Below are 27771 nucleotides of genomic sequence, written 5' to 3'. Positions count from 1 at the left end.
TGTATACATGTATGAAACTGTCAGAGAAAACATAAAAGATCATCTAAAAATCATAACAATTCACCTATTTAAAGCCTGCTTAAATCCTTTACAACCACCTGTATCTTTTGTTTGACATCAAATTTGGGGTTAGGAAAGATTTTGGAGAACTGTCTACTACCCTCTCAATTTCAGAAGCAACACAGCTCCATTATTTAAATGGGGGAGTGCCTGGGTTTTAACTTCCTCCTAGAGGTGATGCTGTGGCTTCATTCTTTGATATGTTAATATAGTTTCCCTCACATTCAACCAAGACTACAGCTGATATTAGATAAGCATATAAATTAAGAGTGAGTATTTATTAAGGATTCAATTTTAAATTTTGTTTTTGTACCAACAAAACGAAAGGTTTAAGGATCTGTGATCCTGAACTGACTTCATTTGTCACAGTCAGTACACACAGTATAGAAAATTCATGAATTAAAAAATAGATGCCATTTCCCCCCAAAGATATATTAAGAAATTAAAGGCTGAAATAACTATAATAGAAACCTATAATTTTTTTCTTTCAACGGCCTTTTCAGTTATCAGAAGCTTAGAGAACTGGGGTCAAAGGCATGCGCCACCACTGTCCAGCTTGTTAAGTTATCAGAAGCTTAGAAATTTATGTTTTGATTCTGCAATCACCTTCCTGAGACCAAAATCAGTAAACGTTTGAGAACCCTAGCATTTATTAGAAAAATAAACAGTAAAAAAAAAAAGAATCAAAATATTACTACAGTTACCTCTCTCTCCCAAGATTCAGATCCAGACCTGCCTACTGGAATGTTCCTAAGAAGGCGAAATCTACCATGTGTGGAATGAAACAATCCTCATTTTATTTTTAACATTTCCCCAGCTCTGCTAATCTACTTGCCACTAAGCTAGACCTCACTCCCCCGACTCCTTATTGCCAACAGGTCCAGCACCATTTTGATCACAAAATTCACTTGATATTTTACAAAAACACTCTCAAATCTAGTGACTCTTCTCTTATCTCACAGTGGTTGCCAGCATATACTTCTGTCTTCTGCTTGGAAAATAGTGTTTTTTTTTTTTTTTTTTTTTTTTTTTTTTTTGTTGTTGTTGTTGTTGTTTTGATGCTGTTGTTTGAGACAGGGTCGTTTATGCAGTCCAAGCTGCCACTGAACTCGCAGAAGTCTAGACACAGCCTCCCAGGGGGAGTTGAGACAGGCTTTCTCTGTGTAACAGCCCTGGCTGTCCTAGAACTCACTCTGTAGACCAGGCTAGCCTTGAACTCACAGAGATCTGCCTGTCTCTGCCTCCTGAATGCTGGGATTAAAGGCGTGCATCACTACCACCAGGTACAAATACATTTTTTGACTGGCCCTTGCTTCCTGTCTTCCTCTGATTCCAAACTACTATGAGTTCTCCAAGTCGAATCTGATTACGTCAGTCAAATTTAAAAATCTCCAATGACTGTCACCAAGAGGATAAAATTCAAACTCCTCTTCTCTCCTCATGCAGCGTTTTTCAGTAGCCCTCTGAAGACATTCTCCTTACCTAAGCATGTTCTGAGCCGTACGTTTCTGCATAGAATATCCTCTCGTCCACCCTTGCTCTTCTCTCTCTAAACACAAACTCCCACCCAACCTCCAAAATTTCCCTAAATATCATTTCATTTTTGAAATTCTATCACTCCTCCCCCAACTTATTATCCCTCCTGTACATCACTATAACATTTTATCCATATATTATTATATAAAGTGTCTTACTTTGACATATAATTAGGTTTTTAAATATCCCCCTCTCCCTCAGAAAACTATGAAATTTTCCAGAACAGGAATCATGTTTTATTCATGTTTGCATTTCCAGTGCCTAGTTAAAACAGGTGTTCACATTGAATGAGCACTAACGATGATGACAGGCTTCCTCAGCATCCACTGGGAAGACGAAGCATCCTCATACAGCAACATGACAAAGAGCAAAACACTCAGATACTTTTTCAGGCTGCTCCTTAGTACCGAAAATGGATGCTGAAATAGGTATTAAAATGGGTCAAATAATTCTGATCTGTTCCAAGCATAACTTCAAATGGTACAAGCTGAGTTTCCAGTTTAGAGCTATGCTCTCCGAGATGGGCTGCCAATAGCAGCTACTTCTTAAAAATGGTAATTCTGGTATGTCTCACAAGGATACATTGTATAAACAGAAATGCTAACAGTCAAGTGTATCTTATTGAAATTTTCAAATGAATAAACTATCAGCACAGCTAAAATTTACTTTGGAAGTTCTGAATATAAGGAAAGGTTTATTATTCAAAAGATGCATGCTGTTTGTGTTAAGGAATTAGGTACAGCCCCCCGCCCCCAAATTCAAGTCATAAGGGCAATTCTAGATAGGATGCTATGGGATAGGTAGCAATAGTTGTTTATTTATTTATTATGTAGTTGAGGATAACTCCTAACTTCTGGTCCTCCTGCCTCTACCATCCCAGTGCTGGGACAATGATAACAGGTACGCAGCACCAGGTCCAGTTTATGCAGTGCTAATGAATCAAACTCAGAGTTTTGTTCGTGGCAGACACCCATTCTACCAACTGAACTGCATCCCTGGCCTCAGAGGTTTTAGTTATAGTAAAAATCTGGCTCTGACGGAGATGATCAAGATTTAAGTAACACCCTAAGCCAGAAATGGTGACAATAGCTCTTACTTTGGACTAACAGAAAGATAAAATAAGCTAGAAGGTATATGAAAAAAAAATGCCTAATTCAGCATCCAACTTTTAGGCAGTTTAAGCCATGAAATAATGGTCACCCTACATGAGCACCCAGCATTTCCTTATAAAATAGTGACATTAATAGTAGTAATGGTGGGGGCCACTATTAGAGGGTGACCTTCATGGGTTAGGAATTAAAAGTAAAGAACCTTATAGTTATCTCCTCAGAGATGACTCATATGTATATGTATTACTGCTTGTTTGTTTATATACATATATTATTGCTTGTTTATATGTATATACATGTATATTATTGCTTGTTTATATGTGACTATATATACAGGTATATGTATTATTGCTTATTTATATGAATATGTACATGTATATGTATTATTGCTTATTTATATGTATATATGTACATGTATATGCATTATTGCTTGTTTATATGTATACATGTATTATTGCTTGTTTATATGTGACTATATATACATGTATATGTATTATTGCTTATTTATATGTATATATGTACATGTATATGTATTATTGCTTATTTATATGTATATATATATACATGTATACGCATTATTGCTTGTTTATTTGTGACTATATGTACATGTATATGTATTATTGCTTATTTATATGTATATATGTACATGTATATGTATTATTGCTTATTTATATGTATATATGTACATGTATATGTATTATTGCTTATTTATATGTATATATATGTACATTTATATGTATTACTGCTTGTTTTCCAGAACAAGAAATTGAAGTTCATAGTGGTTAAGAAGCTTTCCCACAAGTCTCAGAGTCAAGGCTAGACTCAAGTCCAGAAACACTGTTATACTACAGCCAACGATGACAATAAAACTGTGCTACTAAGTAAATATTTATAAGCTCAGAAAAATTAGAAAGAAAAATTTATAGTACATTCTCCCTTGTTAAAGATAATGAGGTAGTGGTGGTCGTACTGCCTTTATGAACAACATGTATGTTAGAACCAGAACTGATATGTTTGTCTTTCATGAAAACAACAAAAATAACATATTCTCATTACCAGTTTATAATTGTAGCAAGTGAGTCAGCCTTTCTGGTCTTCAAACTCTTACAGGTGGGGAGGCTTGGTATGGATCTGGAGTATATTTTGCAATAATTTTGTTTCTGGATCTGCATGTAAGCATTCATTTTAATTTATTCCATTTTTTTTTCTTTTTCAGTCTTCCACAGTCATGATGGCTTTTGCAACAAGGCTTAAAAACTGATTTTTGGCCTTTTGGTTAGATCAAGTGTAGTACAGCTTAAACCAACCACCATTTAAAATAAAACCAGAGAACAAGGCCATTTCTAAAATAAGACCCCAAACCAGGTAAGGTCGGGACTGCTGTGAAGAGCCCAGCAGAAAATAGTCAGCAATAAAAAACATTTTGTGTTGCCTTATGGAGAGATGAGAGCTATATAAGGAAAATCTTGAGCTTAGAGTAGGTGTTTAAGATAACAAAAGTACGTTCAATACACATCAATCAAGATAGCTACAAAAACTGGCTTTTTGGGAAAAAAAAGTGAAATTATAGAGAAGGCTCTACAGGGGTCACTTTTTCTCTCATGGAGTTTTCTGAAGCCCCAGGTTGTTAAGGAGGTTAACATAAAATGGTCACTGAATATGACCATTTATTCTTTCTGAAGAACTAAGCTTCATAGTTAGAATACAGGATTTTCTGTTCTTTAGCTAGAGAACTTAATCAGCATGACATCAGTCAGCACCCCTGGTAATCCCCCAGCCTCCTGTTACCCTCTACTGTACAGGCACTGTTAAGTGTTTTCTCTACCACTCAGAAAGCGCCTGATCTCACCCCATCTGGTTAGTGGTTGGATGGGAGAAAGGGACTGTCAGCTGCCTAACGCTTGCCTGTCACCCCAGCAAGTGTGGGAAGTTAAGGCAAGAAAGTACAAAATCAAGGCCTGCCTGAGCTACAGAGCAAGTTTAAGGGTAGCTGGGACAACTTACTGAGCCTAAAATAAAAAGTTTAAAAAGAATGCACAAGGACCCAAGTTCAATGTTCAGCAATGCAGAAAGACAGTCTATTTGCTATCTTCTGTCCAATGCATTATTAATACTGTAATGCATTTGTCATTCATTATTGACACATGTCCAAGAGTAGATTCCAGACACTTCTTTTTCAGCTTTCTCCCATTATTCTATCTTGCATTTGTAGAAAGTGTAAAATGTAGCCTTATCATTTTAATATGCCAGGTGCTTTAGGGAAAGACTGCTTTCTGGAAGCCAAAGTTCTTCTGTGCTATCACTGACATATATTCAAAGTTTTACAGGCAAGTGAGATGGTTTTGTGGGTGCAGGAACAAGCCTGACTTAAATTCCCAGGACCCACATGGCAGAAGAGAACCAACATAACCTATCCTCTAATTTTCACTCGTGCGTGTGTATACATACAGACACAAACACAATAAATAAATGTCAGGAAAAGATTCATTTTCTTTAACTCATTTTTAATGTTTTACTTGGAACAGAAATTGAGGCCCAAGCAAACTTTAATTTTAATCACATGATGAAATACAACAAACCCCTGGCAACTCCAGTCTCAAGGGCTTCAGTGCCCGATTAAAAAGGACATCCAGCAAAGGGAGCACGGGGCACTCGGGTTGTGCGACAGCAAAGAGCCTGACACGCACTAAAAGCAGGAGCAGGGTGGTGCAGGGTGACGGGGTAGGGGTGAGGTCAAGGAGGTGGCAAGCAGCCAGAACATGAAGAGCCTTCCCTGTACTCCATGATAAGGGATAAATGGGCTTCATTTGTTACTCCAGACATTCCGTCTGTTTGAAACACCTAGCACTGCATTCTCTTAGTTTTTTTCTCCTACCTACGTGGTCTCTGTCTCTTCTTTTTACATGCTACTTATTCTTCCTCTATATTAAATACTAACATTCACGGTATGTACTCCCTCACGAGTGGATATTAGCTGTAAAATAAAGGATAACCATACACAATTCACAGACCCAGAGAGACTAGGTAATAAGGAGGGTTCATGGGCAGATGCATGGATCTCCCTGGGAAGGGGAAATAGAAGAGATTTCCTGAGTGAACTGAGGGCAGGTGGGGATGGGAACATGAGCCATCAGGTTGGAGGGGTGGTGGTGGTGGAAGGGGAGAGTACTAAAAAAGACTACTAGAAAGGGGGGCATTTTGGAGACAGGTTAAAAACCTGGCACAAGGGAATCTCCCAGGAATCCACAAGGATGACCCCAGCTAAGGCTCCTAGCAATAGTGGATACATACCCCGAACTGGCCATCTCCTGTGACCAGATTGGTGCCTAACCTAATTGTCATCAGAGAGGCTTCATCCACCAACTGATGAATGATGCAGACCCACAGCCAAACAGTAGGCAGAGTTCGGGGAATCCTGCAGAAGATGGGGAGGAAGGAGTGTAGGAGCCTGAGGGGTCAAATACACCACAAGAAAACACAGAATCCACTAGCCTGGGCTCATAGGGGCTCGCAGAGACAGAACAGACAACCAGGGAGCCAGCATGGGACTGATCTAGGCACTCTGTATACATGTGACAGTTGTGTAGGTTGGTCCTCTTATGGGACTCCTAACAATAGGAACAGGGGCTGTCTTTTACATTCTTTTATAGGCTTTTGGGACCCTACTCCTGATACTGGGTCACCTTGCCCAGCCTTAAATCATGGGGAGGGGCTTAGTCTTACTGTAACTTGCTATGCCATGTTTTATTGATATCATGAGAGACCTGCCCTCTCCTAAATAGAAATGGAGGAGGAGTGCATTGGGGGTTTGGAACAGACAGGGGTTGGGGGAGGAACTGGGAGGAGAGGAGGGAGGGGAAACTGTGGCTGGGCTGTAAAATAAGTAAGTAAATACATACATGCATGCATGCATACATACATACATACATACATACATACACACACATACATACATACTAACATTCGCCAAAGCTTAGTCCTAAACCTTTGTCTTCTTTGCAGTACTGACACTAAAACTTAGCACTCCAGGCGTATTGGGTAAGTACTCACTGATGAACTTGATCCCCAGCCCTAGACTTCCTTCTTTTCTCACCCTGTCCCTACATGACCTTCCTCAGCCAACAATTCCAATGAACTATTTACAATTCACAACCCTACACTCTGTGTCTGGGTCTTTTCTCTGAGGTCCAGATGCATATATCCATCGATTTAACCAATTCTATCCCTTGTCAAAAACTGAACTCATTCCTCTCAAGACTGCAGTTTGTCTTCAATGTTCTCCAAACATCCCAGGTCAATCCTAATATGAGCTTTAGGAATACCATGAACTGCTGTTCACAGTGGCCTTTTAAAATATAAAATTTACATACAGTACAGTGATCATTTGATACTTCTATGAGATTTCAAATTTTGTGACAGATTGAATTTTTTTATTTTTAAAAATTCTATCTTACGTGCGTGGGTATTTTGCCTGAATATATATGCCTGTGTACCATGGATATGCCTGGTGCTGAGGAAATCAGAATAGAGCATTGGATTCCCTGAGACTGCCACTATGTAGGTGCTAGAAATTGAATGTGGGTCCTCTGGAAGAGCAGGCAAACGCTCTTAACCACTGAGCTATCTCCCCCTCCCACAATCTTCTGTTTTTATACTTAATAGATTTTTAAGCCTTAGTCCCTGGTTATTAGTCAAATAAACAAGATAACTTTTTATGAAATATGCTAATCTCCCTCAAGAGAATTCTGAAACAGCACTGAGATGGGATGACGGCAGGAGAGGAAGACGGTAAGCTGATTACTCAAAACTTCTTTCTGCTCCTTGCTGAAATAGCTGTTCTCAGAAGCAGGAAGGTAACAGAGTTAACGTTAAAAATCACCATCCACAGGTTGTTTCTGACTTGCCTTTTCTCCACCAGCACTTGTCTGTCATCTCCAGACAACCATTTCCTGCTCCTCACGTTTGCTCTTTTCCTTTCCCCAAACCCCTTCTTGTGGTCCTGACAGTTCATCAGGTCACCTTTGCCGTCCATTTTAAGGCACAAGAAAATGGCAGGACAAGGCTGGGGAGATGGCTCACTGTTGTGTCAGCATGAGGACCTGAGTGCTGATCTCCAGAACCCACGTAACAGCTGGCTTTGGTAGTGCACATCTGTCACCCATGGACTAAGTAAGGGGAAGGAAAAGGGACATGAAAACAGGTAGATAGCCTGGGCTGGCTGGCCACTCTAGACAATCAGCGAGTTAGGTTCAGTGAGACATCCTGTCTCAAAAGGTGGAAAGCACAGTGGAAGATGCCTGAAGTTGACTTCTGGTCTCTAGAAAAGTACACACAACCCCATACTCCCTACATACATTGGACATTGTAGTTTTCATCTATGGCCACTTTTGATTAGGCTCAGGGGTTAAGTAAAGAAGCTTCCCTTGAGACATGATTCTTTTCCTTCTTCTTTTTTTTCCCCTGCTACTTTTTAGGTTCAGGGCCATTCTAGAGCCTAAACATTTGAACCCCTCCCCCCCCAAAAAAAATCTTTATACAAGACACTAAGGATCTGAAACACTGGAAGTATAGCTGTTGTTAAACACACACACACACACACACACACACACACACACACACACACACACACACACACTGTACCTGTGTATATTTTAAAAGTTTAAATTAGTGATTATACAGTTTAAATACCCGGAAGGAGTGAGACTGAACACGTGACAAAATTACAATAAGAGTACCACCATCAGAGCCCAAAGGACCCGCCAGGCCACCACTGAGTTCCAGGAGCTTCCAACTGTCCCTTCTCCCTACTGTCAATTGAATTCAACAAATCAAGTACTTATATCCAAGGTGAGAGAAAGCTCTGAACAGAGTGTGACATCGGGGACATGTGGCGCCAAGCAGGTCTTCCTTGTTCCATATATAGCTAGCAGCCACATCGGGCTACTTCATTTAGTTACAATGAAATACAATGAACAAAAATTTAAGAGCAAATAACAGCCATGGCTAGTGGCTTCCATACTGGACAGCACAGGTCAGAACTGTCTGTCACCGCAGGATGTCTGTCTAGCATGGAAACAGACTGTAGAAATCTCAGCAATGTAAGAAGATGATCAACTCAGGAGGAAAAATATGTGTTCCGACACTTCTGACTCTGCTCCAGGGTCTAGTCAGAACTCTCTACTGTCTCCCACAGCCCCTGGTCTTCCACGCAGACCTCTGGCTTCTCCCCCTCTCCTATCTACTGCTTCACAGAACACAAACCCCACTCACTCCCTCGTGCTTGTAAGCACAGTTCTCCGACAGGATGGCTTCCTTTCCTTCAGAAAGGCACTGATGTAACCCAAGGATTACTTAGGAAAGCATGTTTGCAGCTTTTGTTAACTAAATACATGCATTTTAACATACATGTTAACTATGTACATGCATGGCTCATGTACAAACCATGAGCCACCTTGTTCATATTTCTGAAGACGACAGTGGACCCACTACTCTCCAAAGATCCCGGCTGTCTGATAAGGAACATTCAAGGGATACAGAGAAAACCTTTTGTATAATAGCCCTAAAGCAATGTCTACCAGAGTCCAGTTTTTTCCACTGCGCTTCCTGCTAATGTCCTGAAGTAGAACAAGGAGGAATGCCAAGAATAATTATTCAGCTGAAAAAGTTAAGTAAAACTAATAAATAAATGTTCCAGAAATGAGCCAGGTGGTGGTGGCACACACCTTTAATCCCAGCACTCAGGAGGCAAAGGCAAGCAGATCTCTATGAGGTGTGAGGCCAGCCTGGTCTACAGAGCTAGTTCCAGGATAGCCAAGGCTACACAAAGAAACTCTGTTTCCAAAAACAAACAAGCAAACAAAAAATGTTCCAGAAATAAAAACCAGTCTCAACAAAGGCATTTTCAAGAACAACAAAAACATTTCTATCATAATTCATGTGCTAAACCTGCCCTTTAAATGTGAAATAAGGCTCTCTGGGGTTTTGTGTACACTATAAATTGTAAAGATTTATGTAACTCTACACTTGCTTATCTATTCTATTCACCTGTTTCAAATGGCAAAACATTGTATTTTCTTCCTTTTGTTTTTTTCAGGATATAATATATCATGGGAGATATAGTAGGGGCAATTTCAAGAGAAATGAAAATAAAATTAACCAATATCTGGGCAAACTTATTTGTTATTAGTTTTTGCTCATGAGATAGAAGAAAAAAACAATGAACAAGTTTCTTTATTTTTATTTTATTTTATTTTTTTGAGGAGCAAAGATGAAGTCCCCCACTGCCCTGTTCTTAAAGATTTCTTATACCTGCATGTATGTGTACCACATTGAACCTGGTGCCCAGAGGTCAGAAGGCATTGGGATCCTCTGGAACTGGAGTTACAGAGCCACCATGTGGGTATTGGAAACAAACAGGAGTCCTCTACAAGAACAGCACATGTTCTTAGCCACTGAACCATCTCTCTAGCTCCAGTACCCTTTATTTTATATTAAAGAAAACTTACTAATACTTTCCACAGCATTTCTTCTACGGCTCATCAGGCTGTCTATGAAATAATTCCCTTAAAACAAATATAATACTAGTAAAAACAGATATTTAATGTATTCATAGTCATCTACTTTAGGATGACCATAAATCCTGGCTTGGCCAGAACCTGCTTCACATCACCTAACCTGGAATGATCACAGTGCTTCTTTTATTCCCACTCACCATTGCTAGTCACATAAAGGGGACTAGTTGCTTCAGAAAGCTGATTGGCAGTTTTTCTAAAGTTGTTTAGATACTCGATCCACCCCAATCCCTCCTTAAGTCTGTCAGGGTAGGTTTCAGCTAAATAAAAACACACAGAAACAATTTAATGAATTAAGTAATTCATGTACAGTGTACAGAAAAAATTAAGTTTTGATTAAAAAAAACACCAAAAGTTTTAAATTAACACAAATAGAAACTCATACTTATTATGTAAAAATGATAAAAATTCATTTTCATATATCAGGTATACTTAAAATATTTCAGTATATCAACAGAATAATGTTCCAAGCTTTTAAAAGATTTATTTTTCTTTCTTTTTTTTTTTTTTGTTTTCTTTCTTTCTTTTTTCTTTTTTCAAGACAGGGTCTCCTTGTGTAGCTTTTTCTGTCCTGGAACTCACTCAGTAGATCAGGCTGGTCTCAAATTCACAGAGATCTGCCTGCCTCTGCCTCCTGAGTACTTGGATTACAGGTGTGCACCACCAATGTCCAGCTATTTTTATTTTTTAATTATGTATATGTGTGTCCGTGTGTGGGTATGTGCACACGAGAGCTAGTATCTGCAGAGGCCAGCAGTATTGGATCCCCCTAGAGTTGGAGTCACAGGCAGCTCTATGAGGCACCTGACAGGGATGCTGGGAATCAAACCTGGGTCTTTTTTATGAGCAGTCCATGTTCTTAACTGCTAAGCCATCTCTCTGACCTCATATTCCAATGCCTTCCTTCCTTCCTTCCTTCCTTCCTTCCTTCCTTCCTTCCTTCCTTCCTTCCTTCCTTCCTTCCTTCCTTCCTTCCTTCCTTCCTTTTCAAGACTGGGTTTCTCTGTGTAGCCCTGGCTATCCCTGAACTCCCTCTGTAGACCAGGCTGTCCTTGAATTCTTAGAAATCCACTTGCCTCTGTCTCCTGAGTGCTGGGATCAGAGTTGTACGCCACCACTGCCTGGCCAAGTTTTTAAATATATTTTATGGTATAGATTTTCCAAGATTTTAGCTAATATTTTTCTTTCAACTAGAATACACTGATGAACTAAGCCAAGGGCACAGAAGCAATTCAAGCCTACAAATCACAGCAGCCTAGACATGGAGAGCACTGCCGAGGGCCTTGGTACCTAACAACCATCATTGTCTATGATGAAATCATATCAAGCTATTTCTTCACCCAACAAATATTTACCACAATACTCTTTACTATGAAACACACAAAAATAAATCATGCCTAGCCTTTACTATCAAAGGAGCTTATAGACAAGTAGGGCAGATCAAAGATCTAAAAAGCACAAGGTGGAATTATAAAGGTCTTTATAAAAGTTTCAGAGAAAAAAATCTTTGTAATAAAAAAATCTGCGTGTGCATGTTTGCGCGTGCGCGCGCGCACATGCACACATGCACACACACACACACACACACACACACACACACACACACACACACACACAAAGGCCATGGTGCACAGGTGGAGGTCAGTCCTTGTTTGAGACAGCTTGGATCTCTCTGTTGTTCACTGCTCGCACTGCGTACACCAGGCTAGCTGGGCCAAAGCTTCTAGAGTCTCTGGTTACCATTTCCTGTCTTCCTGGGATTACAGATGCCTGCACTACCATGCCTGTCTTTTTACAAACATGGATTTGAACTTAGGTTTATGCAGGAAGCACTTTATCTACTGAACCATCTCTCCAGTTCAATCTCTGTACTCTTTTGGATAGAATTCCAAGCACATGAATCACTCAAGAGAAAAATTGGTATGTAACAAGAAAACAAAAAACAGTCTTGGCCATCAAAATATACCACCTTAAAATTGTAAAGTAAAGGCAAACTGGGGAAAAGAGTATTCATAGCTGAGAAAGGGCTTACATACAGAGCATACAAAAACTCTCAAAACCCAAGAATAAAAAGACAAACTAACTGAAACAGGAAAAAGAACTGAAAAGATTGTTCACAAATTAAGGAATACAAATGGCCAAAAAAAAAAAAAAGAAAGAAAGAAAGAAAAAAGAAATAACATTAGTCACAGCAGATATTCAAGTTAAACTACAAGATGATATCACATTGACTTACTAGAACTGCTTAACTTTTAAATACTGCAAACATTTTTTCCCCCTAAGATGTAGAGATCTCAAGTGAAGCTCTCATTTATTGCTGCTGGGCATGCCCAAAGAATGTTCATGACTTCAGAAAATTGTCTGGAATCTTTCATAAAGTTAAGCATAAATTTATCATATTGTTCTGGGTACTTGTCAAAGAGATATAAAATTCTATTGTCATGATTTAGATAGTGTGGTGGTCTGAATGAGAAAGGCCCCCATAGGCTCATATATTGAATGCTTTGTCCTCAATTGGTGGAACTGTTTGGGAAGGATTAGGAGGTGTGGTCTTGTTGAAGGAGGTGTGTCACTGGGGGTGGGCTTGAGGTTTCAAAACCCCAGGCCAGTTCCAGGTAGCACTCTCTCTTTGCTTTGTGGTAGTCCTCTCATCGTGTAGGCTCCCAGCTACTGCTCCAGCACTATACCTGCCCACCTACTGCCATGTTCTTCTGAAACTGTAAAGAAGCCCCCATGAAGTTTTCTTTTTATAAGTTGCCTTAGTCATGGTGTCTCTTCCCAGGAATAGAAAAGTAACTAAGATAGATAGGATGTATAACACCCCAAAAGATCATGGGTTGAAGGGCTGACCCAATCACTGATGTGTGATTAGCTCTGAAGGACTATGATCTAATCATTGGATCAATCCCTTGACAGATTTATAATTTAATCTAATGATATTATTGGGAAGTAGTGGAAATTAAGGTAAGGTTGGGTTGGAAGGCACAGGGCTCAGAGCAGGGGTCCTCTACAAGTTTTTCTTGTCCTTGGCCCCTTCCTGTCTATCATGCTGGTTTCTGGCTGCCATGTGAACAAATCTGTGGGCTATTATGACACGGATCAACATATATATGTAGAATTTCCTGGGGGGTAGAGGAGACAGGCAGATAGGGGTGCCGGGGGTTGGCTCAGTCAACATAAGCCCTTGCACAGAAGCCTGGTGACCTGATTTGACCCCTGGGATGGTATAAAGGTAGGAGGAGAGAACTGACTCCACACAGCTGTCCTCTGACCACGTGTATACTGCTTTGTCTCCTACTGTTTTTTGATTAAAAAAGATGAGGGTAGAGAGAAACGGTGGTTGAAATTTCCTAAATAAGTTATGGCTGTAAACACCCAAGGAGTTAAAGAAACTCCAACTAAGATGAACTTAGACCCATGATCTAGTTGGAAGATGGTGGCTGGGGGCTGGAGTTGGCTCAGGGTTCAAGAGCACTGGCAACTTTTCCAGGGGACCTGGGTTTGGTTCCCAGCGCCTACATGGTGGCTGACAGCAATCTGTAACTCCAGTTCCAGGGGGTCCACCGCCCTCTTCTAACCTCCGAGGGTACTGCAAACATGTGGTACACTGACATAAAAGGCAGGCAAAACAAAAATAAAATCTTAAAGAGAGAGAAAGAGTTACTGGTAGAGCGAATTAGGAAACAGTGTAACTACAGATGTGTTTTGATTTACAATGAAGTTAACTTCCAACAAAACCATTATCCTTTAAAATATCTCAAAATGCAGTTAGGGCTGGGCGGTGGGGGCGCACGCCTTTAATCCCAGCACTCGGGAGGCAGAGCCAGGCAGATCTCTGTGAGTTCGAGGCCAGCCTGATCTACAGAGCGAGATCCAGGACAGGCACGAAAACTACAAGGAGAAACCCTGTCTCAACCCACCCCCCCCAAAAAAAAATGCAGTTAGGAATTGACACTGGTAAGGGCACTGGACACCAGGCTTCATGACCTGAGTATGACCTCAGGACCCACACAGTGGAAGGAGAGAACTGACTTCTCCAAGGGGTCTTATGAGCTCCCCACCACACACACCTGTTTAAAATGTTCAATGTGTGTATGTGTATGTGTTACCTCCTCAAACAAATGATACATTCAGTAAATGTTTTATATGTGGTGATAGATGTACAATATTGTAGATGTATTTGAGGTTACTGAACTGTACACCCAAAATGGTTAACATGATGAATTTTGTTATTGTTTACCATATATAAACTGCAAAAAAATCATTGCATCTGTTAACATCCTGACACAACCTGGATATGTCTGGAAAGAGGGAATCCTAATGGAGAAAATGCCTCCAGAAGACTGGCCTGCAGGCAAGTCTGTAAGGTATTTTCTTGGTTAATGATTGATGTGGAAGGGTCCCACCCACTGTGGGTGGCGCCACCTCTAGACAGGTAATCCTGGATGGTCTAAGAGAGCAGGCTGAGCAAGCTACGAGGTGGAGGCAGTATGCAGGGTTTCTCCATGGCCTCTGCTTAAGTTCAGGCTTTGAGGGTCCTGACTGAGTTCCTGCCCAGACTTCCTTAGGTGATCGGCTGTGATGTCAAAGTGGAAGATAAAATAAACCCTTTCCTTCCCAAGCTGTGTTTGGTCATGGTGTTTTCTCACTGCAATAGAAACCTTACGGAAGACAAGAAGTAACAATATATCCACTGGACAGATAATATTCAGCAAAAAAAGGAGAACTACTGGATAAATCTCAAATTATTATACAGAGTAAGAGAATATTGATTAAAAAGAGTAAAAACTATTATTTCATTTATATGAAATTCTGGAAAAAAGTCTGATCTATGGTGACTAAAAGCAGAGGCGGGGTGAGGGTGGGTGGGCGTGTGACTCTAGAGGGAAGGAAAGGACTTTTAGATAGAAAAAAAATTTGTATCTTGATTATGGTAGCAGCAGTTATAAAAGTTTATACATTTATAAAATTTATTAAGTTGTATTTTAAAATTAATTTTATTGTATAAGAAATATATTTCAATAAAACTGATCATACAAAAATGGCCTTATTAATAAATGGTTTATATTATAAAATATAAAATAAGTTCTAATTATTTACATTCTAATTGTGTTATATATTCAATTATAGAATAAACTATCAGGCAGACCTGGGAAGCCCCAGATGGGCACAGAAATGATCTTGTTTGAAGAAAAAAGAATCCAGAATACACAATACCATGGTCAACATTATTGACCACCGCCCTAGGACATTGTACTGCCTTATCTGCTCTCAATTTCCTATCTTAGTTCTGATGTGGTCTTCAGGCTTCAGAGGTATCTGAGTTCTATGCTTTAATCCAGTCCTTCATCCCAGGCACTGGTGTGGTTTCACCTGACCTGTCTTGTGAGCCCTGAATTCAGACAGACTCACTCTCTATCCCAATTTTCTTGCTTCTTGGGAGCTCCAGTCTATTCTGCTGTAAAACAACTTGAAAATCACCTGTCAGCTGTTTCTTCCTGGTCACACTACTTTAGCTAGTTCTTTGTGTCAACCTGTCCTCCAGAGAGGCCCTAACTGCCAATATTGCCACCAGCAGAGCACTTAACAAGTCAGTGCCCACACTGTGAGAAGTGCTGGGCTTTGCCTGGCATCCAACTAATTTTCACAACAGCTCTAAAAGGTAGTTGTTATAATTTGTTTTTATAGATTATAGAGGCCAGACATTAAGCTTATAACGTAAGTATGTGAAGAAGCCAGAATTCCAATTTAACTCTCTGATTGCATTTACTTCAGCTAACAGGACCAATTATTTGATTGACAGGACCAGTGCTTTTGACAGAGATAAATAACATTATCTTAGGAACCCACTCCATACTCAATCTCCTCCTTGATTCCAGCAGTTACCTACCACTTAGGTGAATATTAAAACCACTGTTGAATAAGTGGATAGCCATTGTTATTTTCAGAGGAAAACGAGTGAGGAAAAAAATTCAAAATGACAAAGACTCTTTGTTCCCAACCTAACTTAAATTCATCAAACACAACACACACAGATTTTCTTTCTCCTAAAAAAGTAATTAAAGCTGCCTGAGCAATTCAGACAAGATTACACAGTAATTGAAAGAAGTAACAATATTTGCTTTGCTTTTTATAGATCTAATCATTGTCCATACTGGCCTAATTACTAAGGATTAATTTGATGTCTGCCTAGTTAACTGATCCATCAGTAGCTGCTTCTAGACAGCACCAACAGGCATTGTAGTTCATGAACAGTAAGTTCTATGTCTACCATCCCTCAAAGGATGGACTGGAGGCTCTGTGTGTGTATATGTGTGTGTGTGTGTGTGTGTGTGCGTGCGCGCGCGCGCGCACGCGCGCAAGCATGCTAGAAGTCAACCTGTTGTCTTGAGATGACCTCTCTCTAGCCCAGAGCTCACCAGGGAGCTAGCAATGAGTCCCAAGGATCTACTTGTCTTTGCCAGCCTTGTTTTAGGATTACAAACATGCACCACTACCCCAGCTTTTACACACACAGGTTCTGTGAATTGAACCTGGGTTTTTGTGCTTGCATGGCAAATCCTTTATTGACTGAGCCATTTTCCTAGCCTACAGGGATAGGTTTCATGTGTTGAATTATGTCAATAAAGTTGTTCTTAAATATATATATATATATACATATATATAACATATATGTATATATTTAACATACATGTATATATGTGTATATGTGTGTGTGTGTGTATAGTTTACTTATCTGAACACAGTGCTCTTATAGAAGCCCATGAAGCAGATTTTAACACCTATAAAAGCACCCCTCCTCTGTCTTCCCTATTTAAATACACTTAGAATCTTCAACTACTCCTTTAGCCTACTCTAGCCTTCATTATCCTAGCAATTCTCCTAGAGACAGACAGGACACAAAGTCTTAACTCTTCTCATAGGAAGTTTTATAATTGATTCTCAGTATCTGGAAGCTGATAAAGAAATAGGACAGAGAAGCTAAGCAGTTTTCTAGCTTTTAATGATTTGGCTAAACATAATTCATTCAAAAATACATCTATTACAACAAAAGATATTCCAGAGCCAAATGGAGAAAATATGTACAGCAACCTAAAGATTATATACTATAAAAGCTCTGTAGTAATGGGGAGAAAACTAACTGAACTTCTGTGGTTTTAAGAATACAAAAGCAAAGCATTGTATCAAATATGAAAGTTATAACCATTAAATATGGACACCATTTTAAGATGTATCTTCATGTAAACACTGAGATAATATTACCTCTAAATTAAATTCAACCCAGGCAAGGTGAAATTCCCTTGACATCTGCTCTTGTGCTTAGGACTATCTCTTTAAACAATGGCTATCATACTTACAAACCCTTATTTAATGTACATGGTGCTCAAGACAGTTTATGGAGTAACAGATGTTTTGTTCATCTCTGTAGCCAGGGACCTAGATCTGTGCTTAACATACAGTTTTCAATAAACACTGAATTGACTAAACGTGTATAAATGAACGAAGTTTATAAAAGTATGAAATGGATGAAGACCAAGGAAGTCTTTTGAGCAGATGAGAAGACAGGTTCACACTCAGTTATGAGGGGAACCTTGGTTTAGTCCTGTTCCAATGCCATCAGTCTCATCACAGGAGGGCAAAGCATAGTTTAAGAGCTCAGGGTAAGACCTGCTGAAATGACCCGAGGATGATAGCTCATACCCATCACAAACAGATTCATCAAAGTTGAATGAAATCAGTGCAAGCCCAAGTTGATTTCCCCCTCAAAATGGAAACAGATTTTTCTCTGATTATAAAAATATTAAACACTATTTCTTAAAATCTTAAAAGACGGGTTGGGGATTTAGCTCAGTGGTAGAGTGCTTGCCTAGCAAGCACAAGGCCCTGGGTTTGGTCCTCAGCTCTGAAAAAAAAAAATCTTAAAAGAAGAAAGGCTAAAGGAAAGAGGTCAAGAATACCACCCGAAGGCTGGCAAGCTTGTTCAGCAGGTGAAGGGGCTTGCTGTTCAAGCCTCATTAACTGAGCTCGACCTCTAGAACCCACGCAAAGCTGGCAGGACAGAAATGACTCCACAAAGTGGCATTCTGACTTTACTCCTCTATCATGCACACACATAGACAATAATAAAAATGTAAAAGTTGCCATTCAAAATATGTATTTTAAGCATGTGAGTGAGGGAAATAAGCCTGGGAAAAGTGCCCAGTCTTGGAAACAGTAAAGAGATGTCCTGCAGTGGGTGAACAGATAAACACTACTATATATGAACAACAGAACATGGTTCAACATTAAAAAGAAGTGAGATACCAAGAAATGAAGAGACACAGAGGAGCCTTCAATGCATGTTATTAAGTGAAAGAAGCCACTTTGAAAAGGTTCCATATTGCATGACTCCAAGTACACTGAGTTATAGAAAAGGGAAAACTATGGAGACACAAAGCAGAATAATAGGAGAATTTTCACAGCAGGGCAGCTATTCTGTATACTATAGTGGTGGGTACATGTGTCAACACTAAGTGTTGTACAAACGTACAACACTAAGAATGAACTCTCGTGAACTACAGACTTCAGGTGATAATGATGTGTCAATGTAGATTTATCAAAGGGAGGGACAATGATAAAAATGGTAAACAAACCTAAAAACCAAAGGAAAAAATCTAGGACATCCTGTAGTATCAAATGATATGAAAGTACTTACAAGACCGGAAACACGTAAAAGGCACAGAAGACTCAACCTGTAACAGACTGAGTTTTCCATAATTAAAGTTGTTTATGTAATTATGGAGATAAAACAGAATCAGGTAAGTCAATAAGACAGATTTACCTGAGTTCATCCTGATGTAAATGATGGACTAAATAAAGTGAACAAACCTTCCATATAGGATTTCAGATATCCCCTCCCCAAAGGAGCTGTGGTTAATTCCATTTCCTACACCCCAAGTCCCCACCCAAGTGAGGGCAGACTTAGTGACTGCCTTATAAAGAACAGAGCGGCGAAAGGGGAACGCAGGCCAGTTTCAGTGCAGAGAGCTGACAACCACTATTCTATCTAACAGTGCAGTCAACAGCACCACACAGACGACACACACTCCCTCAGAGGATGTCACGAGAATAGCACTTCACCTTTGTGCTATTCTTTCCAAAAACCTGTATGACCCAGGTCTAATCTGGAGAAAAACATCGGACGAACTGAGGTCAGGTTACATTCTACAGGTCACACAAACAAAGACTGGGAAACAGCCAAGAAGAGACTTGGGAACAAGACAACCACATTTCAGATATCTTGAACTGAATCCTGGAAAAAGAAGATATTAATAGAGAAACTAGTAAAATCCAAATAAAGCCTGGACTCTGCTTAACAGTTATTCACTAACATTGTGTTCTTGGTTTTTGACAAATGCATCAGTCATGGAAGATTTGGGGGAATGGCAGGGGGTAGGCGGAAACTGCAGTGCATTTGTGACTTGTCTATACATCCAGAAAGTAATCCAAAACAGTATCTATTTAAAATGAAAAACCTTGAAAACAGAGTCATAAACCCATTAGACTCAAGGGGTTCTTTGGAAAATGTTAGCCTTCTAAATATAACTACATTTATGCCTTTTAACAGTCAGTCTTTTAAATAAAATTAAGCAAAATACAAAGCTAAGAGAAAAAATACTAAAAATTTCTGATTAGAGTAAATCATGAAACATGATGTACTGTATATTAATAGTTCTAGAACTGTGCATATTAAATTAGGAACATTTGCATGACTTTATTAGACACACATATTATAAATTTAAGATCTAATATTCCACCAATTAATCTTTCATCCTTTCATTGTACATTGTATTTTACAGAACACTGTACTGAGAAAGAGGCACTACATTAGTGGTCTTATAATACAGAAATTAATGTTTGGTAAACACATTCCATACACAATCCTTGAAGAGGAGATACCTTGTCTCTCCCAGTATAGGTTAAAACAATTAGTATCGTTTAGTTTGTTTTGAGGCCTCAAACTTGCTATATGGGTAAGACTGAACTACTGGTCCTTTCTCCACCTTCTAAATGCTGGGGTTATAGGCAGGTGCCTCGCCTGGAAGATTACTTATAAAGTTTATCTATTCATTGGATATAAGGTAAAAGGTAAACAGCCTTTAAAAAGAATGTCTTTTCAAAGCAATATGGGAATAAAGAGCAGTAGAAAGGTTATCACTGAAGAATGCCCTTGCTCTATTATTTCTTTACTGTGAAAGAAGTACCCTATATTACATGGAGTTACAAACCAACATGTACATTTTTGTCCTCTACAGCAACTTAATTTTTCAGTTATAAGAAATAATACCAAGCTGGGTGGTGGTGGCATATGCCTTTAATCCCAGCACTCAAGAGGCAGAGGCAGGAGGATCTCTGTGAGTTCGAGGCTAACCTGGTCTCCAAAGCGAGTTCCAGGAAAGGTGCAAAGCTATACAGAGAAACCCTGTCTCGAAATCCCCCCCCCCAAAATAACAATAATAATAATTATAATAATACCAGAAGTTAGGGTTTATTAGTCTGTAGGATAGGTTTTTTTTTGTTTTTGTTTTTTGGTTTTTTTTTTTTTTTTTTTTGAGACAGGGTTTCTCTGCGTAGCTTTGCACCTTTCCTGGAACTTGCTTTGGAGACCAGGCTGGTCTCGAACTCACAAGAGATCCTTCTGCCTCTGTCTCTTGAGTGCTGGGATTAAAGGTGTATGCCGCCCAGGCGCATGCTTTTAATCACAGCAGTTGGGAGGTATAGACAAGGGGATTTGTGACTTCAAGGCCAGCCTGTTCTACGGAGTGAGTTCCAGGACAGCCAGAGATACACAAAGAAACCTTGTCTCAAACAAAACAAAACAAAACAAAACAAAACAAAACAAAACAAAACAAAACAAAACAAAACAAAACAAAACAAAACAAAAGAAAGAAAGAAAGAAATTAGTTTCTTATTCACAGAACAAGAGACTAAGGAGGACTCTGGGCCCTAGGAATATTCAGACTTTCCAAAGGTGTGACAGTGTTAGAAATGTACTCAATTTAACTTAAAAGTTTTGCTAGTGGATTCACAGTGCCATATGTTAATTTTCTTTTTAAAAATCAACTGCCATTGGTTTGGAGAGAGAGCTGCTTTTACAGAGGACCTGAGTTCAGTTCCTAGGGTAAGAGTGCTTGCTATTCTTACAGAGGACCTGAGTTCAGTTCCCAGGGGCAGCTCACAACTGCCTGCAACTCCAGTTCTATGGGATCCAATGTCCTCTTCTGGACACAGACATGCAGGGGCGCGCGCGCGCGCGCGCACACGCACGCACACACACACACACACACACACACACACACACACACACACACACACACTAATTACTGAGCAAAAATGTTTCCTACTTTTTTGTTTTGGTTTTTGAGACAGGGTTTCTCTGTATAGCTTTGGATCCTATCCTGGAACTTGCTCTGAAGACCAGGCTGGCCTCAAACTCAGAGATCCTCCTGCCTCTGCCTCCTGAGTGCTAGGATTAAAGGCCACCACTGTCCAGCCTATTTTTCCCCCCCCAGTGAAATGAGGTAGTATTTGGTTAAGCATGAACTGTGAGCATCCATTACTTCCACGCATATGGTCATTTATATTGAAAATTTGATTACATGGTTAGGATTTAAGCAAGAATAATTAGTAATAAAAAAATTACAACTTTGAATTTTACTGTTACACTTTTTTACTAAAACCAGAAGTCTAGATGAATGTGATTTTACTTGGAAAACATTTGGATGTTTCCTTTTTTCTTTTCTTTTTAGATTTATTTATTTTATATGTAAGAGTGTTTTACCTGCTTGTGTGTATATGTACTATGTGCCTGCTTAGTACCCTCAGCGGTCAGAAGAGGATGTTTGATTCCCCTGGAACTGGACTTACACACAGTTGTGAGTCACATTGTCGGTGCTGGGAACCAAATCCAGGTCCTCTTCAAGAGCAACAAGTAGCCGGGTGGCAGCGGCGGCTCACGCCTTTGATCCCAGCACTCGGGAGGCAGAGTCAGGCGGATCTCTGTGAGTTCGAGGCCAACCTGGTCTACAGAGCGAGATCTGGGACAAACAACAAAACTACAACAGAGAAACCCTGTCTCGAAACAAAACAACAACAAAAGCAACAAGTACTCTTAACCACTGAGCCATCTCTCTAGCCCCTCACTTGGACATTTTTCAAATTGTCCATTAAATCTACTTTTGGTATACTAATGATAGGATAATTTCAGCTTTTAAGTTTGAGCACATTGTTTCCTTTGGCCCCAAATCACAATCAGCATACACAAGAAAAAAAAAGTAAAATTTTGTACCCTGACATCACTTCGAGGTGAAGTTGTCCTGAGACAGTTAAGAAAGCAGGAACATTGAAGAAGTTCTCCTCGGGCACCTTCATTTTGCTTGAAGGCTGTAAATAAAAAACACAAGCCACAAAAAGCTATTATGCATTTTGTTTGTTTATTATAACTACCATGACCCATAGCTAAAAACAACATTGCAGTTAAGCCTATCTAAGGACTATTCCTTCTCACTAAAATAAAAGGAATGCCTATATCTAAAATAGAGCATACCTATGTAGGCATTCTCACAGCACAGGAGCTTATCATGTAATTTCAAAACACAATAACCATAGAATACAGGACTTGTTCATGAATTTTCCCTAAAAAGTAATTCTGATTAAGGGTAAACAAAGGCAAGAGATGTTTTATGAATTAAAAACATTAAATATGGCAATTCACATGACCTCTTTAACTTTGACCTACAATTAAGACCTAATTTTTTCAAGGGAGTAGCCTCTGGAGCAGTGGTTCCCAACCTGTGGGTTGTGACCCCCTAGAAAGGTTGCCTAAGACCATAGGAAAACAGAACAGATACTTATGTTATGATTCATAACAATAGCAAAATTACAGTTATAAAGTAGCAACAAAAATAATTTTGTGGTTGGGAGTTACTACAACATGAGGAACTATATGGAAAATGAACTCATGTAATCATTTATAAGGTGCAGTGGCACACATCTGTTTCCAGCTACCCAAGGCTTGAGGCAAGAGGATGGCTTGTATCCATGAGTTTAGGAGACCTGGGAAATAAAGCAAAACTTGGTCTCAAGAGTGAGGAAAAAAAAAAAAAGTAATTCTGAATCTCACAAGTTCAAAAACTACAGCCCCAGGGTAATGAATTTAAGGCTTAGGATTGCAATCTTAAATTTGTAATTCTAAACAACTCTGTTACTAGTAACTAAAATACTGATAGATGAATCTGTGAACATCAAAGTTAAGGAATTTTATTCAATAAAGCAATGATAGACAAAGCTAACAGAGAAATGTTGGATTAAGAAATTTTTTTTTTGCAGCAATGCAAAATCAGTAAGTGCTAGTGGTGGAGAGATTGCTTAGTGGTTAGGACAGAAAGGATCCGCATTGGTTCCCAGACCCGGCAACAGACAGCTCAAAACCACCTGTAACTTCAACTTCCAGGGATCCAATGCCCTCTTCTGGTCTCTGTGGGCACCAGGTACACATATGGCATATATTCACACAGATTTACACACATACACATTAATGAAAAATAAAAATAAATCTTTAAAATTAGTAAGTGATTAATGGGCAGAATATATAAAGTATCTCCTGCCAAGAAAACAAGAAAGAAAATAATCTACTCCTTAAATAGTTAAGTAGATTTACAGAAAAGCATGGTTGAATGGCTAAGATATATGTGAAGAAGTTCTCAAACTGATCAAGAAATTAAAAAAAGCAAATTACAATAAGGCATGCTAACAATACATGACAAATACAAAATTGCTAAAAATAAGAAAGTTATATTTAAAAAAGTTATATCAAGTACAGGTGAAAATTCAGTGTGGCAGGCAGAACTCTAAGACATGTCCCCATGATTCCCAGATCCTGGCTCTTTTCAAGTATCAATCCAGTTACTGATGTAAACTGATTTTATAAATTCAATTAAAGTTCCATATCAAACATCTAAAAGATACATAGTTTATCTGAATATATCAAACCTAGTCACAAGAGCACTTTAAAAGTCTGAATGAAGCTTTCCCTGCTGGCTTCAGAGGTCAGATTTGTAAGACAAGGATATAAAAGGGCCATTTGCCCTCATCAGGGTCACGACCCCACAGGTTGAGAACCACGGCCACGGTAGGATTCAGGAACTGCTGCAGACCTGTGTAGGCCTTATGTATGCTGCCGCAGTCTCTTCAAGTTCATATGAGCTCTGCTTGTGCTGATTTAAAGGACCTTGCTTTCTTGGTGTCCTCCATCCCCTCCGGCTCTCATATACTCTTCTGCCTCCTCCTCTCCAGGGTTCCCTGAGCTGAGAGGGATTTGATGAAGACAACCCATTTAGGGCTGATTGTTCCAAGGTCATACACACTCTCTCTGTACTTTCTGGCTGTGGATCTCTGTATTTGTTCCCATATGCTGCAGGAGGAAGCGTCTCTGATGGTGATGGCTGAGCACTGGTCTATGAGTATAGCAGAATGTCATTAGGCGTCATTTTTATTGCTACCTTGTTTTTTTTTTTTTAGACCAGTAGTTTTTGGTTTTACACTAGGTCCTGGTCTATCTAATTTGCCTGCATGTATATATGTGTGTATATATGTGTGTGTGCGTGCACCTGGTGCCCTTGGAGGCCAAATAAGGGGTTGAGTCTCTTGGAACTGGAGTTATGGATGATGGTGAGCCTTTATGTGGTGCTGGGAACTGAATCTAGGTCCTCTGCAAGAGTCATCTCCTAATCCCCTCCACACTACTGTTATTTAGGAATTTTATACTTTGTTTTAATGTTTAGTTACGCAAGCATTGTTAATCACTGTATTCCTCATGGAGATTTTCTTTCATGTTCTTGCCACTGAAAACTAGACTTGTGTACCACCTCAAGTATAGGTACTTTTGCATAGTACCAGGTCCCACTTCAATTCATGTTTCTCCTGAATGAACATTTTTTACAGGCTGTGCTAGGTACTAGACTAAATGCTGGATACAGTGGTGAGAAAGGAACAAGGTCCCCAAGGAACCCATTTTTTTTTTTTTTTTTAATTTTATGGGTTAACTCAATCAACCGAAACGTACTTAATACAGAATTTTCAATTTAGGGCTGGGGGTGGGGTGCAGTGAGATGCTCCGCATATAAAAGCACTCGGTGCCAAGTGTGACAGCCTGAGCTCAATCCCTGGAACCCACATGGTGAGAGAAATGACTCCTGCCAGCACGGGCACACACGTAAGAAATAAATGTTAAAAAAACCAAACCAAACCAAGACCCTTAAGTAGAATTGCTTGAAAGCGAGCATGTCTGGATATTGGTGAAGTCCTTATTGAGTCACCCAGTGTTATGTTGTCTCAAAAGAATTTAAACCCCTTCCCCTAGCTCTTGCTTCTTCAAGTATACTAAGGAATTCTGGGCCACAGACTGCTGAAAATACTGTTGTCCATTTTAATAGCTCGGGGTGGGAGTGGATGAACCACTCTGTGATCTTTCTGTGATGCACAGAAAATGACTCACAGCAGGATGCTGGCCAAGCACCCTGAAAAGCCCATCAAGATCATCACATACCTAGTACAAAGGTCAAAATCCAGAACACTGACAACACTGAATGCTGGAGAAGATGGGAAACAGCAGACTCTCATTTACTATTAATGAGAAGGCAAAACGGCACAGCTACTTTGTAACACACTTAGTTTCTTACAAAACAAACATATTCACCATGAATCAGTGATCGCGTCCCTTTGTATTTACCCAAAAGAGCTGAAAACTTGACGTCCATATTAAAAAGAAAATTGTAGAGGAATGCTTACAGCAGCATTATTCATAGCTGCAAAAATCGGGAAGCAACTAAGACATCTTTCAGAAGGTACATACACTGCGGTACACTCAGCGGATGGAATACTATTCAGTGCTCAAAAGAAATGAACTGTCAATCCCAGGAGAGACTGGGACGAACCTCAAACTACTTCTACAATTAAAAGAAGGCAATCTGAAAAGGCTTCATATTGGCTGTTTCAACTAAGCCCCGTACCTAACAACCACGTTTTAGTTGACAAAGGACTGCATGTTCAATGGTAGTCCTCTGAGACTGTAGCAGGCTGGGTATGGTAGCTCACGTCTACAACCCCAGCTAAGGAAGCTAAGAAATAGGAGTGTAAGGCCAATTTTGGCTACAGAGTGAGTGTTGAGATAGCCTGAACTACAAGAGACTTGTCTTACTTCCTTTTCTACTGCTGTGCTAAGATACCATGACCAGGGAAACGCACAAAAGAAGGCATTTAACTTGGGCTCACTGTTTCAGTGGGCTAGAGTCCATAACCATCATGGTAGAAGGATTAGCACAGGAAAGGTAGCTGAGTGCTTACATCTGAGCCACAGGAAGTGGGGGAGGGGAGACACATGCAAACATGCCAATGAACAAGCTAACTAGAAGTGCAGGGGCTTTCGAAAGCTCAAAGCCCACCCCCAGTGACACACGCACCTGAAAACACGGATCCCAACAATGAAAGGCCTTCATTAGTGGGGAGTAGTAGTCATGATCTATTTACATGGAACTGTGATAAAAACAAAAACCCAAACAACAAGACACCAAAGATACCAGGCAAGTCACAAGTGTATTTCAGGAAGGACAGGCTCAAGAAGAGCCTCAGGCAGGTCCTTCAGGAGGGACCAGAAGTGGGCACTGTCATAGGAGGTGCCTCAAGACCTTCCTACTGGACTATGATAATATTTCCTAGAAAAAAAAAATTATCAATCTGTCGGAAGTTAGCCCTTTATCAAGTTCAAAGTATTCTATAAGGGAGACTTTCTCCACCATCTTCCAGGTTACTAATGTCATTCACTCATATGAATGATCAACCGTGAGATTCAGACAGAAGTTAATTAATACCTACTACTTTTTAATCAATTTTATAGATTGAGTCTCAGTGTAAGATTTTATTTGGACAAGACCTTTGGGCAAAAATATAAGAAATTGACACAACAAAGGATTTTTAAAAGTCCTTGCCATGCCACTCAGTGACCCAACCAACTTGGTCATATAAAAGTTATTAGAGTAATACAGCTTAACTTAACCTTTATTACATACAACAGGGGGAAAAACAACTTTGAGAGGTTATTCTGACACTAGAAGCTAAAAAATAATGTATAAAGAGACAGAAAACCAAAAATCACCAAACATTTTAAAGTAAGTAGAACTAGTGTTTTGTTTTCCCTTTTTTTTTTTTTTTAAATCAAGGTGTAAAACCCTCTGCTTCTTTAAGGATTTCTAAGAAAATATTAAACAAATATTTTGAATTGCCTCCCAGTTATCTGTTCTCACAGCAGAACAAATATAGCTGAGTAGCTTTAGTCTCAAGGGAATGAACTAGAGAAACCCACACAATCAGCTGTCTACATGTAAACTGCGCAGCAAGGAGACAAGCAGCAGCGAGCTGGCCCTGGAAAAGAACAGTCGGTGGTGGAGAGTTTACTTAAC

At 39.6% G+C, this 27771-nt stretch overlaps 1 protein-coding gene across 2 annotated transcripts in view; it reads right to left on the bottom strand.

Moving 5' to 3' along the window:
* Positions 1–27771, bottom strand: part of Nars2 (asparaginyl-tRNA synthetase 2, mitochondrial) — a 91062-nt gene that overhangs the window by 32078 nt on the left and 31213 nt on the right. For both annotated transcript variants that reach the window (XM_006979897.4, XM_076547412.1), the window contains exon 6: positions 22605–22699. In XM_006979897.4, the coding sequence (XP_006979959.2) occupies positions 22605–22699 (95 nt within the window). The remainder of the gene's footprint in view (positions 1–22604; positions 22700–27771) is intronic.

This window comes from Peromyscus maniculatus, chromosome 1 (genome assembly GCF_049852395.1).
Source record: "Peromyscus maniculatus bairdii isolate BWxNUB_F1_BW_parent chromosome 1, HU_Pman_BW_mat_3.1, whole genome shotgun sequence".
In the NCBI taxonomy this organism is placed as follows: Eukaryota; Metazoa; Chordata; class Mammalia; order Rodentia; family Cricetidae; genus Peromyscus; species Peromyscus maniculatus.
This window is presented reverse-complemented; position numbering and strand designations above follow the sequence as displayed.